Source organism: Squalius cephalus (genome assembly GCF_949319135.1).
Source record: "Squalius cephalus genome assembly, chromosome: 3".
Classification (NCBI taxonomy): Eukaryota; Metazoa; Chordata; class Actinopteri; order Cypriniformes; family Leuciscidae; genus Squalius; species Squalius cephalus.
In genome coordinates this window covers 5,445,936-5,469,728 of record NC_137124.1, presented here as the reverse complement: position 1 = coordinate 5,469,728, position 23,793 = coordinate 5,445,936, and the positions used below count along the sequence as shown (strand labels likewise).

Here is a 23,793-nt window from a genome sequence, read left to right as displayed (position 1 = left end):
ACAAATGTTTTAGAACTGATAAAAACTCACTATTTCAAGCCTAAGGGTTGTTAAGAGTCCTTGAACCATATATATATATATATATATATATATATATATATATATATATATATATATATATATATATATTTAAAGAGCCATTTTATCTGCAGAATAGCAGGAAAACAGAAAAAAACTAATGGCAAAGACTTTTGAATGTGTAGGAGCTGAACTGGAAAAATCCACTGCGTGATTTTCTCTCTCTCACACACACGCACACACACACACACACATGCTTTGCTTCTTAAAGCAACTTGAACTGAGTTCTTCAACTCTTTTAGTTCATTTAGTTGACTTTTAAGAAAACACCCATATTCTTGCAGATAGAAAGCAACCTTAAGACATTTTCTAATTATATATTATGCAATATACTTAAAATTTGACGGTTGTTCGGATCCCAAACCAATCAAGAATAAGCAACAGTAGTGATTATTGACCCAAAATCCATATGCAGTCTGATTCTCAGCATGGAGAGACTGAAAGAGAGGGAAGGAGAGCGAAAGGGTGGAGACGGAGAGATAGTGAAGCTGTGATATAAACAGGAGATGCTGGAGAGATAAGGAAATTAAGGGAAAGGGCGCAACTCAAATAAACACTGTGTAAACGACCCCTCATAATGTCTGGGACACAGACGGAGTTTCACGTCTCTCTCACACACACACACACACACATGCTCAACGCAACAGAGTGCTTAAATGAAGACGACGGCGTGATGTAGGAGAACGTGCTAAAAAGGATCCTATAGATGCTTGACGTGCAGCGGATGGATTCACTGGGCCTTCTGAAATACACGTCACATGATCTGCAAGACTTCTGATCTGACCCATCAGACACATCAAGCTCAAACCCAGTGTTGACGGAGGAGCTGCATCATCTCCTGCAAAAAGTTGTTTTTTGATGGATTATCTTTACTAGCCTTTTTTTTATTTTGAAGAACATGGGAGCGTGTTTCTTTATTATTGGTTCAAGGCAAATCTAGTAGGCCTAACGTTGGAGGATCATTTGCAAAGCTGCGTGCAACTATGAACCGACACTGATCAAGGTAAAGCTTTCCTCTGAGCTGTATTGAGCTGATCTTTGGTCATTGTGTTGATTTGGAGAAGAAGCAGAGTCAGGTTCATTCATTTTCATTTCATTTCATTTATTCATTCTTATTTTGCACAAGCGCACTCGAAACCCCTTCGTGAGAGTTCATCATTTTGCACAACATTTACTTTAAGTTTTTTTTTATTTTATTTTTTTTATAAATCACCAACGAAGACCCAATGAAATTGTACAAGGCAAATCTTGTAACGTTGGAGGATCATTGGATCATCGGACTCTGATCAAGGTAAACCGTTCCTCTGAAGTAGCGATACTGAGCTGATATTTGGTCATTGTGTTGATTTGGAGAAGAAGATTCACCTCCTATGCATAATTTTTCACAACATTTATTAACTTTCCTCAAGTTTAAAAAAAATAAATAAATCGCTAACGAAGACCCAATGAAACAAGCCGAATCTTTCGAATCCCTCAAAAGCCACGCCCCCCTGCTCCGCCTCAACGCCCTCGACTTCTCCGACCTCTGGGATGAAGAGGATCTTGAGGTGGACAGCATTGATGAAGACTCCTCCCGCATTTCGGCCAATCAGATTGCAGCCTCCCCGGTGCCCCCGCCCCCTCCCCCTTTGGCTCCGCCCCCTCCCCCCTCAGCTCCTCCTCCTGTATCCAGCGGGTCGCCGGGTCCGCCAGGCGCTCGTATGCTGAGGCTCCACTGGAGGGCGCTGGTGAGTCTGCAGCCGCTGCCGAGAGTGGGCCGCTTCGGGCCCCAGTCCATCTGGGCCGGTCTGGAACCGGTTCATCTCGACACCAATCGACTGGAATACCTGTTTGAGAGCAAGAGCAGCAACAGCGCCCTCTGCAGTCTGATGGAGCGACGGCGGGTAAGACTGTGATGTTCGCATACATGTAAAATAAAACTTTCAGTAAAGGCTGGAATTCACTACACGACTTCTTAATGGAACAGATTTTAAAACCCCAAAGTTCTTTGTTGGCTTTAATGGCTCCGTGAAGAACCTTTAAAGTCCATCGAATCTTTCCATTCCGCAAAATGTTTTTTTAGATATTTTAAAAAATTAAGGAGGAAAATATAGTTATTTTAAGAACTTTTCAATGAAAGGTTCTTTTGGACTCAAAAAATGGTTGTGAAAACCTGCTTTTTGAAAGGTTTATTTTTAAGAGTATTGGGGGCCCGTGAGGAAAAAAAAGTTAAGAAAAACAGAGTAAAAAATAAACAAATAAACAAATAATGAAAAATAAAGATTAAATTAACTAAATAAATAAATTAAACATTGATTAAAAAAATTTATTTGAACAATAAAAAATATATAATAATACATGTACATAATGGTAAAATAGTGAGTAGAATTTTGTCTTTTTTTTTATAATGCAATATAGTAGAAACTAAATATTTTCCAAATAAAATTCAAAGCATATTTATAATATTCATTTTCAAGGTACAAATTTGGTCTTTTTACATGAAAATATATAGCTGGCTTCGTACCAGAATGATCATATTCCGGCATCTAAAATATTGAAAACGCTGCACTAAACGCAGAACAGACATTTCAAGATGTTCCGAAAACAACAAACGTGCACGTTGTTGCTAGGAGACGTGTGACAAATGTAAACAACACGTGTTCTAAAGTCGGTTCAAAACATCAAACATGTTTGATCTCCTCCGACTCTATGGAATCAAAGTCTGAAGCTAAAAAACCTGTGCTTGATTTTCTGTGAAATCTGTCAACTCTGGCTGGCATGACTTTAGGCAACTACAGCTTCAACTCATCCAGACTGCAAATCAGTCAATAATCGTAGTGCATCCCAGCCTCAAGCCTCTATGTATTGAGCTTTTCAGTGTTTCTGCTCCACATCTCTGTCTGTTGGTTTGCGCAGCAGAAGCAGCCGTGTGTGTGTGTTTTGAGTGTGAAGCGCAGTAACATCATCACTATAGCGCTGAGCGGACTCCCACCTGCTCACCTTCTCCCTCCTGCCATATTCAGCATGGACAACACTGTACTAGACAGAGAAGACATCCAGGTGAGCTCCCTTAGTCATGACGTCAACATTCAGTCTCTTTGCCCTTTGGTCTCATTTTGGAAGATTCACCATAGATATGTGGTATTCGACTATGAAAGCAGAAGTATTTGGTGACATGCATTTGTGGTTGACAACAAATGCAAATGGTTCACTCTGAATCAACATGCACCAATGCTACATTTGTTTTGATTTGTTAACAAACAAGTATTCATTACTTCAATGAGCTCACTGTTTCTACCTTTAATTATTACATTGTTTAAATTAATAAATTGTTCGCTAACTGTGGTTTTGTATATGTACATTTCTGAAATACATAGTTACCTCTGATAACAGATCACTCTAAATTGTAATGTGGACACATGCTTTTGCTTTGAAACGATGTGTATTGTGAAAAGCGCTATACAAATAAATGTGAATTGAATTGGTCCAGAGGTTGCAGATGCTGGTTCCCACTGAAGACGAGCTGAATGTGATCGCAGAGGCTCAGGCTCGGGCCCCGGGCTCGTCTCTGGGCCCCGCAGAGCAGTGTCTCCTGACCCTGGGGACCGTTCCTCATCTGAGCGCCAGACTGCAGATCTGGGCCTTCGCTCTGGACCACGACAACATGGAGAGAGTGAGAGACTAGACTTTCCATTACCCTTCAAAATACGCCCAATGGAAATATGTCCATTTCGCAAAAATTCCCATTTATCGCAAAAAAGTTTTTACGCTCGCATGAGGTGGTTTTTCAGGCAATTCGAAAAATAAATATTTTGAAAAACTGCAATGGAAACAGTTTCAGGTCACCTGATGTAGATGAGGCGGTGTGACGAGAAACTCAATGTTTACATGCACATTCTTCACGTGATTATGCTTAATAAGCTGTGAATAAGTGTGGTTAACCCGTTTTCATCGGAGTAAGGTCATAAACAGCTTAAAGTTCCCCTGTGGTCAATAATTGTATCCCTTCAAACTCATCTTTGATCACCAAAATGACGTATTTAAGCAATTTTCACTTGAAGAAAATGTCTTCATGCCTTAAAATATCTTGAATGTAACTCGACACCCTCGCCTCATTTAGTATAGATTTAAGCACATCCAAACAGAGCGAGCATTTCGCAGTAGAGGACGGGATAATATTCTTATAAAACTCTTATAAAACTGTGTTCTCATCTCATGCAGAAGTCGCACAGTCAAAATGCTGAATCCGTAACTGCATGATTGGAGAATATGAGTCTGGAGTCTTGGAAAACTTTTGGGTTGTTATTTAAATGGATAATTCACCCAAAAATAAAAAAAATAAATCTGTCATCATTTACTCACCCTCATTTTGTTCCAAACCTGTTAAAACTTATTTCTTCTGTTGAACACAAAAGAAGATATTTTGAAGAATGTCAGACACCAAACAGTTGATGTACACAATTGTGAACTTCCATACTGTTTTAGGAAGTCAATGTTAGCCCATCAACATTCGTAACCAAGAATAAAATAAATAAATAAATAAATAAATAAACATTTACAAAAAGCGGACGTTTTGATTGTTCAGGGAACATTCAGGAATCATTCAAGAATATATTTTTTTTATAATTGAATGGGAATGTTAGCAAAATGTTCTTAGAATATATTTTTGTTAGCTGGGATTATCCATTATTGCTTGAAATGATTTGAACAAAAAGCATCAACTAAAGAGCTTTTACCTGTTCTGATGTCTGTTGACTTCAATAAGTCTCTATCAGGTCTTTAATAATGTTCTTAAAACGTTAGCACAAAAACATTGTTCATGAAACGTTTCTGAAACGTTTTAGTTGGATGTTCGTCTAATGTGTTTTAAAAGTTACTACTAGTTTCAGAACATTCAGGGAACATCCAAAAGTAACATTCTCGTAATGTTTGCAAAATTCTAAAATGGAATGTTACCTTAACATTCATATAACCAAGATTTTCTTCTTTTTAAAACATTTAAAAAAAAACTGTTCAGGGAAACATTCAGGAATCATCCAGGAATGATATTTTCATAATTTAAGGGGAATGTTAGCAAAATGTTCTTTGGCTATGGGATCATTTATTATTGTTTGAACTGATGTGAATAAAAAGCATGAACTACAGAGCTCTGAACTGTTGTGATGTCTGTTGTCTGTGACGTCTGCTGATTTGTGCTCACAGTATGTGTGTGTAAACAGGAGATCGCAGAGCCGCTCTTCCATCTGAAGCTTGCCATGGAGCAGCTAGCGGCTAATCAGACGTTTCGCTGTATACTTGCAACTGTTCTGGCCATCGGCAACTTTCTGAACGGCTGTAAGGTGAGAACGCCTGTATAAAGATGTGTGTGCCTGATGACCTGTATCCTGCACGTTGCATGAAGGTGTGTGTTTTCTGTTTTGTATAGGCGAGGGGGTTTGAGTTGAGTTACCTGGGCAAACTCTCTCAGGTGAGAGACACACACGGCCGGCAGCCTCTTCTTCATCACGTGTGTGTGTTATTGCTCCAGCTTTACCCACAATCCTCTGATCTCTACTCCGACATCACTGCTGTCACAAAAGCCAGCAAGGTATGTGAATGTGTTTTGTACTAAGATGTGCATTGCAGAGTTTAAACATTTCAAATCACAGTATATACTGCATTGTTACCTTGCATGTTTACTTCAACTAGTTATCAGCTCAGAAATACATGGTTGAATTGCATTTGAATTCAGAGCTGTGTAAAAACGCCTTTAATGTTGGCAGTCTAAGCAAATAATAACCCAGGAAGATGATAAAAACTGACATGACCTCGTTCGCTGGAAAGGGAAAGTCAAGTTCAGTGCATTGCAATGTGGGAAACACGTGTGCTTCTCAAGCATTAGGCTAAGGCTGCATAATGATTTTCTTGTGTCAAAAGTTTTGACTAAGTAAACATGCATACTCGTTTTGTAAGTTATCCTACTTCAGCCTAATGATATCCAGTTAATTTGAAGCCTGTTATTTGTGCTGGACATAGTGACCATATTTCCTTCTCTTGGGAAGGAAACTTGGGAAGTTTTCTTCTTCGTTGGTTCCCCAATTATGCGGTGTGCCCCAAGGGTCCATTTAAGGCCCTCTTCTCTTTTCACTTTAGACAGTCCTTCCAGAAAAACGCGATTATGCGATCGCATAATTCAATGCATCATCAGCCAAAGTCCGCATATTTATGCGGGGGCCGCATTTTTTCAAATACACCGCACTTTCACCGCATAAATTGCGGGGCTTTAATGATTTCATAGTCACCGCATTTTTATTGCAAACAAGTCACATATGCAATCTTAGCAGAAAGTTGAAAAATGTTGCGTTTACTTCACACAAGAGCAGCCATTTTCTCCTGTTGCCATGGGAATGTTATGAATTGACTTTATTACAGTTGTAAGTAGTAGTATGTAAATTTACGTTATAGTAAGAGATTGCACTTTGTGCATTGGAAGCACTTATTTTAACAGAAGATGTCTGTTTTGTATAGCTACCTCTGTGAAACAGGAAGCACACATTTTATTTTTTTATATTTTATTTATTCATTTTTACAGAAGTTGTAGCATATTCCTTTTGTAAAGCTACAGAACTTGTTTGACTCATCAATGTTTTGTAAGTTTGAGCCATGTGTTTATTAAGGTCTGAAATAAAACAAGATGAGAACTTAAATATTCCCAGCACTTCCTGTGATGTATATGCTTGCTTATCAGGAAGTAATAAGAAATGACTCTTTACATTAAGGTAGTTGTCTAGTGAGAACAGGGTGTTGGGGGAATCACTTTTTTTTTCTTTTTCATCAAACCGCAGTTTTTGCAAGTTCCCGCAATTTCATTGCAAGTTCCCGCAATTTCATTGCATAAAATTGCATAAATATCCCGCATATTCCATTGCATTTTTTAAGAAAACGTGCCGCATAATCAAGGATTTTTGCCCGCAACAATCACAAAAAACCAACGCATTTTTCTGGAAGGACTGTTTAGATGCTACAATTTGGTGGCATTTTTAAGAATAAATTTTAACTTGACTCTTGACTCATTTTCTCCCTCTTTTCCTCTCTCTCATAAACAACTGCACTCCAGTGTGACTACACACAAGTGCAACTGAATCTCTCTCAGCTTGAATCCCTTTGTAAAGCATCCTGGGATCAACTAAGACTTCTTGAGAAGGATGGAAAGAAGAAGAAAGGTGGAGGAAGAAAAGAGGAAGGTGGAGAAGAGGCAGTGCTCCATCATCGGCTCCGCCAGTTTCTGAAAGACTGTGAGGAGAGGTTGAAGGTGCTACGAGCAGTTCACCGCAGAGTCATCAACAGGTAAAACCATTTGCTTTCTACAAATGAATAGTTCAGCCATGAAACTCTATTCACATTCGGATTGGTTCATTCAAATGTAATGTTCCCAGCCAATCGATTTCATGTATTCATCATTACTATTTCACGATATAACCTCGACGCATCCGTACAAATGCACTATAGCTCCGCGCAGTGTGAGTTCTCTCTCTACCCCTCCACCTCCCCAGCTCCACCTGCCTACATCTGCTTTTTTGGGGGGGTTCTCTCTCTCTCTCTAGAGGCAGTCACTGATCCACATGCAAATATTTATTATGCTCTCATATAATACATGTTTATGAAAAGTCTGTTGTTTATATTTATGTCTACAAAACAAATTTCAAGCATTTAAGTGAACCTTATGAAACATTAATTCAATCCAGTTTGTCAAAACTCTTGACTTGTATAGGCTTAAAGGGATGGTTCGGAGTAAAATCAACCTAGGGTCTTTTGCACCTTGACCTCGAGCCAAACACCCCCCCCCCCCCCCCCCCCCACCCAGGCCCCCCAGAAGCCTTTTCTCCCTTGGTCAAACATTAAATTATTATTAAACATTATTAAAGTTAGAGCTTATTTAGAGAAATCAGCCGGATGGCTTAGTGCAGGCGCTAATGGATCCAAGGTTGTATCTTGTAAATTACCGCAATAATAATGCCCAAAATGGACCAAACTTCTACAGTACTACAATTAGGTTCTGGACTCATAAAACGAGGCATTGGAAAGTTTATAAGCACATCAGGAGTTTATTTAAATAACACTTGCCTGATGGCTAATGCTACCGCTAACCCGGACGTCGACGTCACTTCAGGGGTTTGGGAAAAGCCCGTAAAAGTCCAGGCAGAAAACGATGCATGAGGATGTAGTGTAACGACAATTTTTTTTTTTTTTTTAAGTATTGACAACTTAGTGTTAACTAATAATTATTGCATTCCTGGATCTGGGCGTCGTCGTTACACTACATCCTTATGCATCGCTTTCTGTCAGGACTTTTACGTGCTTTTCTCAAACCACTGAAGTGACCTTGACGTCCGGGTTAGCGGTAGCATGAGCATTCCGTGTTTTCACTGTTATACGGTTGGGGGCAAGTATGACACATCTTCTGAAAGATTACTGAATCTCCTGATCAAAACATTCGAAGAAGATGCAGAAACAAGTGGTTTGCTATCATATGTAAAATAACGGGATCATCAACATTAAACAGCATATAAATCAAAACTACCCTCGATCTTCTCCATATGTTTTGATCATCGTTCTGAATTTGATCCAGATGTAGTCTTTGACAAAAACGTGATTTTCTCAGCTTTTTGCTTAGAATGTTGCTTTTTTTATGAAACTTACCCACATTCAAAATAATGCATGAAGCTAGAATAAAACAGATTTTTTTTTTTTTTAAAGCAGAGGCTCTGTTCTTTCTTTTGACATATTGCATGTTCAGGAATTCATACAATTGCTGGTGGTGGCTGGCAACTTAAAAAAAAAAAAACGTTGGCGGGGAAAGAGTTAATTTATTGAATACTATTTATTATGCTTTCAGATACCAATAGTGAGTGCTTAGTGTTAAAATCCATTCCATAAAATTCCTCAGACAATGCAAACAAAGTCTACATGTCCATATGCTCATTTTCCTTTTGCACTAGATTCCACTCGTTCCTGCTCTTCCTCGGTTACTCGCGCTCCATGGTGAGAGAAACGAGCGCAGAGGCCTTTTGTAAGACAGTCAGCGACTTCGCTCTGGAGTACAGAGCTACTCGCAATGCTATCCTTCAACAGAGGGAGAAAGAGAAAGAGAAGGAGAAAGAGAGGGAGAAGGACAGCCAAAACACACCTAAACTCAAAACCAGACTCCAGCAAAGCCCATCTGTAAGTAATGGCTCTAACTCACACATAAGGCCCTAAACTCCTTTAAAAGTACACATTCTCACAACATAGCCTTCTATGGTTTTATTTTATGTTTTATTTATATACTGGAGAGAGAATAATTATGAAGCTAATGATATGACTTTTTCACTGTAGGAGAATGAGGATCAGATGAAACTTGAAGAGGTTTTGAAGACTCCTGAATCATCATCTTTCCGCTTTGACTTTACTCTTCCACGACAGCGCAGCAAGACGACCGACAAGAGAGGTATCATTGCCTATTCGTTGCCAAATTCATCAGTTGCATTCAAGTAAAATTGAAAATACTTACAAATAAGAATTGTTTGTTGCAGGTTGTCACTCCCGAAGGCTGAAGTGGTGAACTCCAATTCTTGTTCCTTTAAAAGTGTTACCCGTTGATGCATTAGCTTGTCAATGTTTTTAAGTATGGAAACAAAACTTGAAATAACATCTCTTTTCTGTGATTTCTTTTTGCATTGTTACTAGGCTACTTTGTTTATATGTTTTAGTACATTAACGGTACAGTGGTGTAACCTACAATGAACTTTTAAGCATATTCTTTTTGCTTTATTTCCTCTGAATTTCAAATAAATTCAGTAGCCTATGTTTCTAATATTGCTTGATTAGCATATCTTGATTAGCAAGGATCTTGGCTTTTTTGTTAAGTGTATTTTTTAATACTATTTTACGACAACCATGGTGCTAATGGTTTACAGATGCTTGAAACCATGCCCTTCTGAAAGAAAATAAAATACAAAAACAGCTAAAACCAGCCTAAGCTGATTGGCTGGTTTTAGCTGGTCTCCAAGGCTGGTTTTTAGAGGGGTTTTGGACACTTTTTTAGCTGACCAGGCTGGTCAAGATGGGATATCAGCTAAAACTAGCTGAATACTTGGCCAGCCAGCCTTGGAGACCAGCTTAAACCAGTTAAGACAAGCCTAGGCTGGTTTTAGTGTTTTTTTTATTTTTCCAGCAGGACATTCAATATCAAATTGCATACCATAATTACAGTTATTGTTCATTATAACAATTTTAAATGAATAACAAAGTTCTGACAGTGTTTTCTGAACCATTTTATGAGAACTGAACTGAGCTGGATGATGACATCACTGTTTTCTCCAGAGTGGATATATAGGCTATATATAGATTGACTAAATTAATAAATGTTTTTTACAACAAAAATGAACCAACACTGAATTGACTTAAGATGGACTATGGCGCTATTGTTTGTTACATTTTCCCCTGTTATCACTGTAAAGCTGCTTTGAAACAATCTGTATTGTAAAAAGCACTATATAAATAAAGGTGACTTGACTTGACTGAACATTTCTTTCACTTTTGTTTAATTTACAATCAATTTACCACCTTTTATTGTAGTACAAATAACTATTTAGTAAGAAATGTGGTTTACCATAGTACATTTTTGTTTTGTGAAGAACTTTATTTCAAATTCAACGACCTAACTCTACAAAAGCTTTTCATTTAATTTGTAAATGAGATGAAAAGCTTTTGTAAAGCGATTAGGGTAGTGCTCCGAGGGGAGGATGCTGCTAACCAAATCCGGCATCAACCAATCAGACGTGCTCTTTATTTAAAAAGAAACGCGTACAAGAGAATGACGCGTAAATCCACCAATCGGTGTCATCTGTTTCTTTGGCGCGTTGAAAAGCAGGCAATGAGATTCGAGGACATGCAGAGCGGGGCGGGGCTTGTGTTCAGTGCGCATTTGCTCGACGCCATTTCGTGCACTCGTCTGGTCGGTGTCTACTGAACGAGCTGGTACGGACTGTATCCACAAAACAGTACAGCACCGAATTTTAATCATTTTTAGTCTTAAACTCCCGGTGAGTATTTTGATTCGAGAGATTTTTGTCACTTTTTATTTTTGACTGACTTTGAACTATCTTTGGAGATTTTTTGTGGTTTTTATTTTTTATTTTTAATGCATTTTTCTGGTCATTTTCTGCTTGGCTTTGGTGGCGTACATTTTGTGATGCCGTGGTAGAGCAGTGAAAGAAAAAAAAAAACATATATGCTTTGAGAGGACCGCACCATTTTATTTTTATTTTTCAAAGTAGGAGTTATTTTTCACCCCATTTTTTGCAGGACTACTGCTAGAGCAGCTGGTTTATTTGTTTTTTTGAAGTTATTGTGGAGGAAATGTCTCATGGACCGGTGGTTGTGTTTTCAAGATGGGGTCGTTTTTCCCTCCATGTCCTGGATTCAGAATATTTATCATGTTTTAAGACCATTTTTAAGATGACAGACTGTTTTCCCCAACACGAGTAGACTATTTTTATTCAGCTGTAGACATTTGGACTGAGCATGTCCTTTTTAATACGGTTATTTGGGCGTTATTTTTGCTCCTATTTTTGAGGGTCGTTGCGTTCCAGAATCGTGTCGATTGAATTTTCAGGCGACGTTTTTGCAGGTTTTGATTTGTTTCAGCACTTTTAATGGACTGAGAAAACACGTTTTCTGCCTCATGCAATTATCTATTTCAAAGCATGGACCATTTTAACACTTTTTACATTGCATCCAAGGTCTATGCGAAATCATGTAAACGGTCAATCTTTCCATTAAAAGTACATCAAGAATGATAAATTGAGCTGGTTGCATTACTATTTATTTAATAAATGTTTCAAGAAGTGGGCCAAAATAAGTATTTCTGCCTTCGCTCATGTGCTCAACTGCCCCATGCTGCATATATCAATTAGATATTACATCATATTTGTGTGTAATCCAAAATTTCAGCCCATGAAGAAGCTCTTGTTGAATGTCTTGATATGAAAATTATATTTATGTCCTCCCTCCCAACAAACAAACAAACACACACAAACACTTAAGTATTCGTGTAAGACTTGCACAATATTTTCAATGCAATATCACATTTGAAATTGGTTAAATTTGTTTTCTTTATGTGCTTGATATAGATTATACAAGTATTTGTCATTTGTTTTGGTAAATGAGTATCTTATGAGTATACAGAGTGCACCAAATCATGTTCATCACTTGGCAAACATCAGCATCATACTCCAGCTAAAACTGGTTTTGTTTTTATCAATAATGTATGTGTAGATCAGGGGTTCCCAAACATGAGAATCATACACACCCCGAGATATTGGGAATGAATAACCAGCCTGTCCACCACTGTTACATTTGGTTTATTTTATTATCTCAATAGTGTTTTATGATTACTCTCAAGAATATGTTGTACAGTTATTTATATATTTGATTTGATTATGGAATGTGGGGGGAGGAATTACATTGTTTACATATTGTAATTGAATCAGTTTCTCTCTCTGGTTTATCACAAGAAACGAGTGTTGTAATGTGACTGCAAAGACAGGATCACAACAACTTTAAACAGTGTTGTTTAATGACATGATTGTGTTTTATTTTCATTTGACTAAATTAGATTTTTCACAGAACTTGTGACCCACACTTTGGGAAACCCTGGTCTAGACTCATGATGTCTTTAGACTACAACATACATGTTCTTTAAAGTCATGAAGGTCACACTTTCATAATCAAGTCCACATTTTACACCCAAATTTGTCTTGAAGATGGATTAGCCCTATCATGTAGGCTAGACTTCAGGTCTGTCAGCCCAGTGCACTCAATTGGTTAAAAAAAACAGTGAAAAAAAAAACATAGTGATCTAAAAGGGGCACATCTCAGATGTTCATTTCTGATTTTATTCATTTTGCTTTTTTTGTAGTTTTTGAGGCAGCTTTTTTGACCCACGTCAATCCGTAAGTTGGTTTTACTTTATTCTCCACTTCCGCACCAATCTTCCTGAAAAGTGTGCAGACTAGACTCCCGTTTGTTGTGTGTAGCCTTTACTTGCTTTCGTCACCTTTTAAATCTGACATAGTTTAAAAAATACTTTATAAATAGTGTATAGACCTGTGCATTTTTGTTTATTTAGTTCAATTAGAGACATTTTCATAGTCTGAATTAAACAAGCTAGCAAAACACTAAACCAAAGACACACTGTTTTTCTGAGCAACTCTTAGAGAGAATCCCAACATTTGATACTGAGGTCTTATTTTGAATTTGTGGTAGTGTACTATAGAGGACAATTGCAAGTTTACGTCTACTTTTTCTTCATTTCATGTCGTTTAAGCATATTTTCTGTGTTTCACCGCCCCATAGGCCTACAAGTGCAAAGATGAGTCTTCGGCATGTTGGCTGCCATGATAGATGCTTAAAGAACAATATTTAAAATTCACATTTTAAATTCATTGGTTTCCCATGAACTTTCATTCTGAAATACACACATTTACACCATTGCATTCTCATTTGTCAGGGGTGAAAACACTGTATTTACTGTATTATCATTTGGTCTTGAGTCTTGACTTCACACAGTAATGCTTTGCTATTGAGACATTATTCCTTAGATACCCACCTTTCCACCATTGAGAAAACAATATTGTATTCAGCACATTTTACTGTTGACAATTTGATATTAAGACATTGAAATGGTCTTCATTCTCAAATTCCTTGAAGAAATACAAGGGCGCATTTATACAGTAATGTTAATATGCAACTTATTACCAACTACAGGTCCAAATTTCCCTAAATTCATGTTTATTTTCCTACTATCTATCATGGAGCCTGAGAAGAATTTGAGTTTTTCATTTGCACAGACCTCTGACTCTCTTTGGCCTTAAACTTTCATCTTTATAATACTGAAATTTCCTACAGACACACTGATATTCATCTCTTTGTGCTCAGTGGTCTGTAATACAGATTAATGGTGTGTCTTAAGCTGTGCCGAGGGCATCACTTGATAGGCATCTTTTAATCTCCTTTGGCGGCTGTTTCAAAGGGTTTTTTCATTAGCGCAGGATTTGATGCGTCATTTCGTCACGTGGCTAAGCAACGTCACTCTATTTGACGCTTTGACATTTCTCCCCTAAATTAAAAGGGTTTTAGTTTGGGATTGAGTGGGTTTAAATAACACAGATGAGATGGTTGTTCTGTTTCACTTGGGATGTCTGTCTGGATTTCATTTTCTTTGCCTCAAGTTTTGTACACCAACCACTGGGTGGCAGCAGCCGAACACTAGACTGCGTGTTTGACCTTGGGAAAGTGTTAAAATTGGTGTGACGTCTGTTAAAGTGCGGTGGGTTACATCACCCACCCACACAGTACGACCTTCACCCACAATGCACTGCTGAGCAGCAGCTCAATGGTGTCCAATAACAACCCTCTTCTCTCCAACAGAATCAGGCAGACAGACGACTCGACCTGAATTACAGACAAAATGGAGTGAGTTCTGACTATTCAACCCCCAACATCCCCCTCAGCACTCTTAAATCTCTCAATGTGAACGTTATGTGGCGGTCTAAGCGTCCAAAGATATTTCCAAACACCAGTTTGCCGCTCAAACGTGCCATAAGCATTATCCACACACATAGTGTCATAGTACTTTACAAAACCAGATACATTTTAAAGACAGTTCCATGCATATTACTCTTCATCAAACCCATAAACAAAGCATAGTGATAATAAAACACCTGGATGATTAGTTTCACTTCTGCATTTTTAGTTTGCATGCAATATCTAAAGTAAGCCCATAAATATCTACGTTACTCGTCCAGTCCTGGTGTGTGAAGATATGAACATCGTCGCCCAACAAACTGCACAAATACAACATACAAGCCCTTCTAGTTGATGTGTATCTTCGGATTTCAAATGTACACCTAAGCACATTATAGTACAGGAAAGCTTCATATTTGGCTGCTGTGGTTCTGATTTTAAGCGTACTAGTTTATATAACTTATGAAACCAATGTGAATTATGATGCTTAAACATTTTATCTTGATTGTTACAAATTGTATATATCTTGGAAATGTTTGTTCTTATCCCAAATGTCTTGTTTTCTGGTAGTAATAATAATGGACATTGAAAATGCAAATAGATCTGGACTGTAATCTTCATGTGGTTCTGTAAGAATTCATTTAAAGTCAACATGAAACCAAAATGGACCACATTTACTCAATAATAATGTGTTTCTGGTCTTATTTTGAGCGATTTGACAGTGCATGTTATCATTGAAGTAAAATGGGTTGCGAATGCCGTTTCATGTTGACATGAACACTAACTCCAGAACTGATCCGATCTCACTAGCTGGTTTCCATCCACTTATTTGAGTGAATCTTGGGATATTACATTAAAAAAAAATCTTTAAATAGGCTTTAAGTATGCACTTTTGTGTCTGATAAGAAGACATGCGCATGAACTATTATGGGAAACAACAAAAAACTCTGACTTTGATCAGATAACTGGACTAAACAGCAGACCAATCGCATTACATAGCATCTCAAATGTTGTTTTAGGGTATGTTTACTTGACAACAATGTGCTAAAAATGGAAGAGTTTTTCCTCAAACGATGTCAAAACGATCCCCGTTCACACAGATCCTCGAAAACGACTAAAAACGCTGTGTTCTGCTGCCATGTGGCGATGTCGTTTTGTAACGTCATCGTTTTCACAAATTCGTGTTTTTGTAGTTTACGCAGTATAGTTTTATAGCGGTATAGTTTTGAAACACGTTTTGTAAAGTCCCCAAAACTGTTGTGTAAATGAAGGGCCAAAACACATGAAAAGTTTTCCATTTTTAGTTGAAAATGGTGTCATGTAAAAGGCCCCTCAATCATTCTAAATGCCTGAGCTAAAGTCTGTCGTCAAAATGATTTGGTTTAATTCCCTCCCAGAACGCTCTCAGACGGTTGCGTTCCCAAACATCAGGCATCCGAACTCGAGAGAGAACATGAGGCTTCCCCGGTTGCAGCAACTTCCTTTTTATTATTGTTACTTTGCATACGTTTCCTGAGAAGCGGTGAATTTGTTCTCTTGAACACATGGGATGGAAAGTGTTTTATGCGATATTCCAAATTTAGGCTACGCTTACATGACAACGATAGAAATGGAGAAACGATAGAAACAAAGTTTTTCCTTTGAGTTTTCCACGTACGATGCCCATTCACACTAATGCGTGAAAACGCCTGTATTCTGCTGCCAGGCCATTAGATGGCAATGAAGCACTATAGACTGAACATGTAATACGCATGTGCATGACATCATCGTTTTCAGAGATTCACGTTTTTGTTGTTTACACGGAGACCGTTTTCAAAACTTTGCGTTTTCAGGCGCCCAAAACCCCGTTGTCGTGTAAACGAACGCCCAAAACGCATAAAAAGTTTAACGTTTTTAGTTGAAAATGGTTAAATTCGCAACTTTGGATGGAAACAGCTACTGAGGCCATTAATGTTGTTATCGACAAGCTAATTTCTTGTTTTTCTTTCCCGTCTTTGTCAATCTTCTGCACCCCTTCCATTCCTCTCTTTTCGCCCAGACATTCCCCCACAACCAGCAGCCTGATGGCCAGCAACGTCACCAACAAGACGGATCCGCGCTCGCTGAACTCCCGGGTCTTCATCGGGAACCTCAACACCATGCTGGTGACCAAGGCTGATGTGGAGGCCATCTTCAGTAAGTACGGGAAGATTGTGGGCTGCTCCGTGCACAAAGGCTTCGCGTTCGTCCAGTACGCCAATGAGAGGAACGCCAGAGCGGCGGTCGGCGGGGAAGACGGGAGGATGATCGTCGGACAGGTGCTCGGTAAGTATATTTCAAATCAGCAACTAAATCTGATATTAACAGTCCCAAAAAAGCGTACATTTATTTGCTGATTTGAAATATGTCAATTAAATGTGAATTTGGCAAGCAGTTTTTGAGTGTTTCCCCATTTCAGTCATTGGGAAATCTCATAAAAATGTCCTCTGAAAATCAAAAGAATAAGAATGATATTTTTCTTAAAGTAAAGCAAAATTTTTAGGAACTTTAAGTTTTTGCATTCTGACACAAAATCTGATGTAAACAGTCCCATAAAAGCATTTGTTTAGTTGCTGATTTAAAATATGTCAATTAAATGTGAATTTGGCAAGGAGTTTTCCAGATTTCAGTATTTCCCCATTTCAGTCATTGGGAAATCTCACACAAATGCCCACTGAAAATCAAAACAATAAGAATTATATTTTGCTTAAAGTAAAGCCTAATGCAAAATCTTAAGAATAGGCTTTATGCATGCAAAATGTATTTACTCTATTTTTTTATTTATTTTTTGGGGTGGAAGCTATGGAAATAGCACATTTTCCAATAGCATAAGTAAATAAATTATGATCCCTCTTACTTTTAAAAGTATAAACATTCTGCCAAACCGTACCGGTAGCATTGAAAGATGTTTTACATGCGTGTTAAATGTCTACATGCATGAGCACCTCATGTTTACAATTACATTCATTCATTTAGCAGACGCCTTCATCCAAATTGACTTGTCTCGTGGTTTAATGTTTAATCTTTCTGCTTTTTTAGATATTAATCTGGCTGGTGAGCCAAAACCTCATCGGTCAAAGACTATTAAACGCTCTGCAGGAGATATGTACAGGTTTGCATTTTATACAATTTTTCTATTTTATATTGTTTGTGTAGAAGTTTTTTTTTTTTTTTTTCCACTTTTAATTCTTTGCCTTCTCCTCCCACAGTCCTTCGTTTGATCTGGACTATGACTTTCAGAGAGATTACTATGACAGGTGAGCGCTCGCTCTTGAAAGATTCATGCATGGTTAAACTCATCAAACGCTTTTTTCATTATTCATTAAAGACTTTTAAAGGGGTCATCGAGTGCCCGTTTTTCACAAGTTGGTATGATTCTTTAGGGTCTTCATGTAAAGTTTGTAACACACTTTTTTTCTCTTTTTTTCCCTCCTCAAAAACAGCCCTGTTCACAGCGACCCGTTACGGTGCGTCTCTTTAAATGATAATGGGCAACTGCATATTATCATATTGCTCAGAAAATCCAAACGGCTTGATTATTGAAAGTGTTTAGGCTTTTTGGGGATTAAAAAAATAAGGATTTTTTTTCATTGTATGTTGGTTGTCCACACACTGCAAAAACACATTTATATGCAAACACCATAAAAAAATGAATTTTGCATCCGATGACCCCTTTAATGTCTGTCTGTAGTGGGATTTGACAAAGTGCACGATTCCCCGAGCGTGTGTGTTAATCTGAGCGTGTGTGTGTTTCAGGATGTACTCGTACCCGTCGCGCGTCCCCCCGCCTCCCCCTCCCCCGCTGTCACGAGCGGTGATCCCGTCCAAGCGCGCGCGAGTGAGCGTTAGCGGCGGCAGTCGCAGGACCAAGAGCAGCTTCTCCTCCAAGAGCAGCCAGCGCACCTCCCGCACCAGTGAGAGCTTTCCCTTTACACTCACTCTTTATTCCTCAGGGGTCCTACGCAGTTTGGAAAAATAGGGATTTTTTTTATTTATTATTATTAGTATTATTTTTTTTTATTTTTTTTTGATAGTCCACTTTAGACTACTAACTATAAGTAACTTTGCAACTACATGTCAACTAATACCAAGTTCACACTGCACGATTTTCATCAGTAGTCAGGTCACTGTTCTTTGCACACTGTGTGACTATCTGGGGTAGCATTCAGTTGCTGGTGTGTGTGTTCACACTGAACGATGGATCGGTGACAGGAGGTTTCACACTGACTGCATGACTTTACAAAAGAAAGAATCGCAGACAACTCTGTCTGGTCCACAAACTACGTTTCACAACCAAAATGTCTAAAGTGGACTATACAAATAAAGTGTTAAACTTTTTTTTTTTTTTTCATATAATGTATGGAAAAAATATGTTTTTAACTTAAGTATGGAAAAATATTTGTGTTTCCAGAGTTGGCTATTGCCCCTATTTAGTTTTCTAAAAAAATAAATGTATCATAGCATAGTGTTTTCCTGGGTTTCGAGTTTAGGGGCTTTTGCACTGGTTAGTTCTAGGAACTTAAGGGCTAAACACAACACCTTTTCAACTAAAAACTTAAAAAATGTATGTGTTTTGGCCGGTCGTTTACACGACTAGGACAGCAAGAGCTTTCCCATGCTGGATTCTCCATTTTTTTTTACACTCCCCTCTTTATTCTTCAGGGTTCCTACACATATATTTCCATTTTTTGGCACCAGTTTATCAGGAATGTTTAATCATAAATGTTTATTGAGCATCAAATCATCATATTAGAAAGATTTCTAAAGGATCATGTGACACTGAAGACTGGAGTAATGATGCTGAGAATCCAGCTTTGATCACAGGAATAAATTACACTTTACTATATATTCACATAGAAAACGGTGGTTTTAAATCAGTGTTTTATATATCTAATGTATGTAGCCTTGGTGTTTTTGAGCTTTAAAAACATTTAAGGAATCTTACTGACCCCAAACAGTAGTGTACATTTGGGCTAATAAGCATCTGTGTGTGTGCAGTGAGAACTGATGATCTACAAACCATTAAGAAGGAACTGACTCAGATTAAACACAAAGTGGATTATCTGCTGGAGAGCCTGGAGCGCATGGAGAGAGACCACAGCAAGAAATCAGGTACGGGCCAGTAAATATACTCTCTTCTCTAATGACACAAGTTTATATTTACAATTCTGGTTTGTGGCGCAAAAAATGACCACCTTTACATTTGGGTGGGCGATCTGGCGATTTTACATCGTGACAGTTGATATGGACCCCATTGACCCCAAAAATACTATGGAAGTCAATGGGGTCCATCAACTGTTTGGTTATAGAGCTGGTAAGTCCCGCCCCCTCCGCTAACCCCGCTGGACCTCTAGGTTGAAAAATCGTCAATGCAAGTGAATGGGAGAAAATAATTATTTTCTGGTCCCGTTTGAATTGTGCCATGAATGTGAACATATGTTATGTCTTAAGTTGAGAAAGAAATCGGATGCGTGTCATTATATTAGATCAATGCATTCGGTCATTATGTCATTAATGTTCAAGACAAAATCACTCGCTGCTCTTGACTTGAATAACTAGTAGATTCAATAAGAATCAGTGTATATTTAAGTTTATACAGTGATGCCTATGCAGTGTTTTAAAGGGTTAGTTCACCCAAATATGAAAATTCTGTCAGTAATTACTCGCCCTCATGTTGTTCCAACCCTTTCCCAACCCAAATCCAAGACTTTCGTTCATCTTCAGAACACAAATTAAGACATTTTTGATGAAATCTGAGAGCTGTCTCACTCCTCCATAGGCTTCTAGGAAATTTCATTCTGCCGGCCCAGAAAATTAAGTAAAAACATTGTTAAAATAGTCCAAGTGTCGAATAAAGCGACGAGAATATTTTTTTGTGTGCAAAAAAACCCCCAAAATAACGACTTTATTCAACTATTGATTTTCTTCAGTGTGGGCCTCTGACTGAGTTCACGAGAACTATGAAGATGACACTGATGGGTCTCAATGTTGTGTTTAAAATGGTTCTAAAGTGTGCATTTCCTGGATGTCCGAATCGTGAGAAACCAATAAGAAAACGTAATAGTGTCTTACCAATGCCGCAAAATGAATGGCTTACCTTTCACACTTTCCCATCAAATGATCATGCTCTCAGTTCTCGCGCATGCGTCGCGGCGCTCTCGTGAACACACACCCACACAGAAGAAAATGAATAGGTGCATTTTTGGGTGAACTAACCCCTTAACTCTTGGTTTAATGACTATTTTGACAACTGATGGTTTAATGTAATACTGTGTGTTCCAGTCTGGGTATTCCCGGTAGCACATCTCAAAATTGGGAAGATCGTGATTCATATAATGGATTGTGATCGTTAAAAGATCGTGATATGAAATTTTGAAAAGATTGACCGCTCCTGCTTTACACAATCACTGATTATTTCTGTGCAGATGTGAAGGGCGCTAAACCAGAGGAGGTTTCGCCACAGCACTCCAGCGGGAAGAAGGAGCGCGAGAGCACGGATATGAACGACTACGAGGACGAGGGAGACCTGCTGGAGGAAGAGGAGGTGAGAGAACCGGAAACGGCAGTGAGAAGTCTACTCGACTCAGCGTTTAGCCGGAGAGTAAATTAGTTATTAGTCGCAAATCACGCAGGCTTTAACGTACAGATCTTTAACGGCAGGAAATCCAATAATTCGCCTATCATTTATCGACCTCAAAAATGGCTTATTACTTGAAACATGTAAGTAGGAGCACTTTATAAGTCTGCTTGCTCTGTTACCCTAGATAAATATAAATAAGTATAGTAAATATACCCTAGACCAGGGGCGGTTCTAAGGTCAGTGGATATTCGGGGCTTTAGCCCAAACTAAAATTGGGTATTTTTATTTAAAGGAATTAATTCATTATAAAAGTGATTTAAGGGAATAAAGAAAAAGAAAGTCTTATTGTATTAGTGATATAATTTTAACTATTTGCAAATAATATTTTATTTTTAATTATGCATGCATTCTCTCTCTCTCTCATGAATCAAGAAAATTATAGCATATTTTCAATTCAAAAATGCAAAATTTAATAAATAAATAAATTTGAGTAATTTGCGTCACCGGATACTGTCGGTAGTTGAACATTTCTATTGTAAAACAGTCAAATATTAAATGTTTATCTATTTACATTTTACCAGGCGTTCGTTCACTTCTTTAATCATTTTGACATTGATGAGCTAGATCGCTGAAGTTTTAGTCGTCCTAACAACAAACCGAGCGGTGCGTAGTGGAGCGATCAGAGCAGCATCAGGAATATCAAATACATTGCAGTGAATCTCTTATTTACGTCTTAAGTTTATTGCCAGTAATAATGACAGGTTTGCGAAAGTGCAGAACTCGGTGGGTTTGCGCAAAACACATCTTCAGCACAGCGACTCATTTAAACGCCTCTGATTGGCCGATGTGTTCAACAGACATGTCTGTGATTGGCTACAATGCTCAACGCTGCAAAAGCACGTTGTAAGTACCTTTTAATGCAAAGGGAAAAATATAAATAAAACTGTAATATGCACTTTTTATGATTAGGTAATCGCAGCTGCTGTAATCTTATTCACATTTGATTAGTTGTTTTGCTCTATGAGAAAGACAAGTTAACAAACATACTGGCGCTGGTGCCATCAGTTTAACTTAACATACTCCGTCATTTTTGGTCATACAGAGAAGAGTAATGCAAACTGTGAAGGGTCTACTTTTATCTTTGTAAACTCACAAAACGTGTTTTTTTTTTAAATAATGGCGCTTTCTGTTGATTTGGTCTTGAACTTGAGCGCATCGCATAAATGAACCGAGACTAAGCCTATTCTTGCCTCAGACATGAGAAAAATATTTATTGAAAGCTTGAAATTTACATTTCAATGAACAAATGAAGAGTTCAGAAGCAAAAGCCTCTAAGTGCCATCTGAAATTTTCTTCTCGAATGATCATTTTTATCAAGCTCGTATATTTAAGTTCAGTCATTTCACTTAAATGACAATTAATAGGTAATTTTCATTGCCATTTAAGTGAAATTACTGAACTTAAATATACGAGCTTGATAAAAATGATCATTCGAGAAGAAAATTTCAGATTGCACTTAGAGACTTTTGCATCTGAACTCTTCAAATATTCTTAGATTATGTAATCCGAATGAAACGTCGACTTGATCTCTGTAGCCAAAAACACATGACCAATAAATGATTCAAATGTTAAGACGGTCTCAATCTGTTTTTTTCACGACACATTCATAATCATTGTTTGCCGTTGCGCTGTGGCAAGCTTTGTGTGTGCATGTGAGCGCTCATTAGGCTATACGTATTTTATATAGGCAATTAAATGTGCATTATTATGATTCATGGCTTATTAATATAAGTGCACGATTAGTCGACTAATGGCTTAAATGAATGACGACTAGTCGACTAGAAAAATCTTTAGTCGAGGGCAGCCCTAGAGAAATCCCATATCGCCGCGCTCGTATTCACGCTACGCATTTGGTGTGTGCAGATCAAGAGTCGAGGAAGAGAGGATGACGACGAGGAGGAAGAGGAGGGTGAGCAGGAGGAAGGAGAGGACGATGGAGACAGCGCCAACGGAGACAACTCTTAAACGCCACAGACACGGACACACATGCATGCTCGCCGTGAGATATAGAGTAGATCCTCTGACCCTTAATGCACAACTGAAGTTTCATTTCATAAGTCCAGAATGATTTCTAAGACTCCGCGGATCATGATAGCGAATCTCTGCTTGATGAATGATATTTTTAGACTGATCAATCGCATGATTGCAACTACCTTACTCTGAGATCCTTGCATTATAAAACAGCCAGATGGTAAGCTTTCTGCTTTAGGGTCGATGCTTTTGGCGGTTGATCTCCAACATTGACATTAATGCACAAGTTTGCAGCAAACTTACCATGTCCAGCTGTTTTAAGACTGGCGTCCTGAAAGCTCGAGTGTGTTTGCGTGAGATTTGGAGGAGGAGCTACTGAGCTAGATGTTTTATGATTGGATTTTTAACAGATGGTTATAGGTTGAGTAGCTGAAGGTTAGAGCAAAAAAAAAAAAAAAAAGTTTTGTTAAATAAACCGCTTAGTTTGTCAATACAAATCAACATCCTAAAACAACTAATGTTGGTATACTTGGTGGGACAGTGGTTAAGTGATTGACAAA

General features: G+C 38.1%; 2 protein-coding genes across 7 annotated transcripts; both read left to right on the top strand.

Annotated features, from left to right (window-relative positions):
* The first annotated feature begins 668 nt into the window (after positions 1 to 668).
* On the top strand, positions 669 to 10,598 carry LOC307156512 (FH1/FH2 domain-containing protein 1). The gene is made up of 9 exons (XM_079867924.1): positions 669 to 1,961; positions 2,974 to 3,117; positions 3,548 to 3,730; positions 5,277 to 5,396; positions 5,483 to 5,644; positions 7,154 to 7,383; positions 9,036 to 9,258; positions 9,412 to 9,523; positions 9,609 to 10,598. Exons 1-9 carry the CDS (start codon positions 1,524 to 1,526, stop codon positions 9,635 to 9,637), a joined length of 1,641 nt encoding a protein of 546 aa, XP_079724050.1. The 5' UTR covers positions 669 to 1,523; the 3' UTR covers positions 9,638 to 10,598.
* A 423-nt stretch (positions 10,599 to 11,021) lies between these two features.
* LOC307155014 (heterogeneous nuclear ribonucleoprotein C) lies at positions 11,022 to 23,793 on the top strand. 6 transcript variants are annotated; one of them, XM_079865306.1, is made up of 11 exons: positions 11,022 to 11,120; positions 12,998 to 13,031; positions 14,509 to 14,553; positions 16,643 to 16,908; positions 17,662 to 17,734; positions 17,832 to 17,879; positions 18,066 to 18,089; positions 18,379 to 18,536; positions 19,621 to 19,734; positions 21,048 to 21,166; positions 23,126 to 23,793. In XM_079865306.1, exons 3-11 carry the CDS (start codon positions 14,549 to 14,551, stop codon positions 23,225 to 23,227), a joined length of 909 nt encoding a protein of 302 aa, XP_079721432.1. In that variant the 5' UTR covers positions 11,022 to 11,120; positions 12,998 to 13,031; positions 14,509 to 14,548; the 3' UTR covers positions 23,228 to 23,793. The 6 variants fall into 6 exon arrangements, with proteins under 6 accessions (XP_079721432.1, XP_079721433.1, XP_079721434.1 ...); XM_079865307.1 differs by lacking the exon at positions 12,998 to 13,031; XM_079865308.1 differs by lacking the exon at positions 18,066 to 18,089.

What these genes read in the sequence shown, in the direction of transcription:
- LOC307156512 (XM_079867924.1), top strand. Translation starts at nt 1,524, where the DNA reads ATGAAACAAGCCGAATCTTTCGAATCCCTCAAAAGCCACGCCCCCCTG. An exon ending in ACCACGACAACATGGAGAGA is followed by an intron (nt 3,731 to 5,276) that starts GTGAGAGACTAG and finishes GTGTGTAAACAG; the next exon opens with GAGATCGCAGAGCCGCTCTT. An exon ending in CACCGCAGAGTCATCAACAG is followed by an intron (nt 7,384 to 9,035) that starts GTAAAACCATTT and finishes CTTTTGCACTAG; the next exon opens with ATTCCACTCGTTCCTGCTCT.
- LOC307155014 (XM_079865307.1), top strand. An exon ending in TCTGCAGGAGATATGTACAG is followed by an intron (nt 17,735 to 17,831) that starts GTTTGCATTTTA and finishes CTCCTCCCACAG; the next exon opens with TCCTTCGTTTGATCTGGACT. An exon ending in ACCTGCTGGAGGAAGAGGAG is followed by an intron (nt 21,167 to 23,125) that starts GTGAGAGAACCG and finishes TGGTGTGTGCAG; the next exon opens with ATCAAGAGTCGAGGAAGAGA.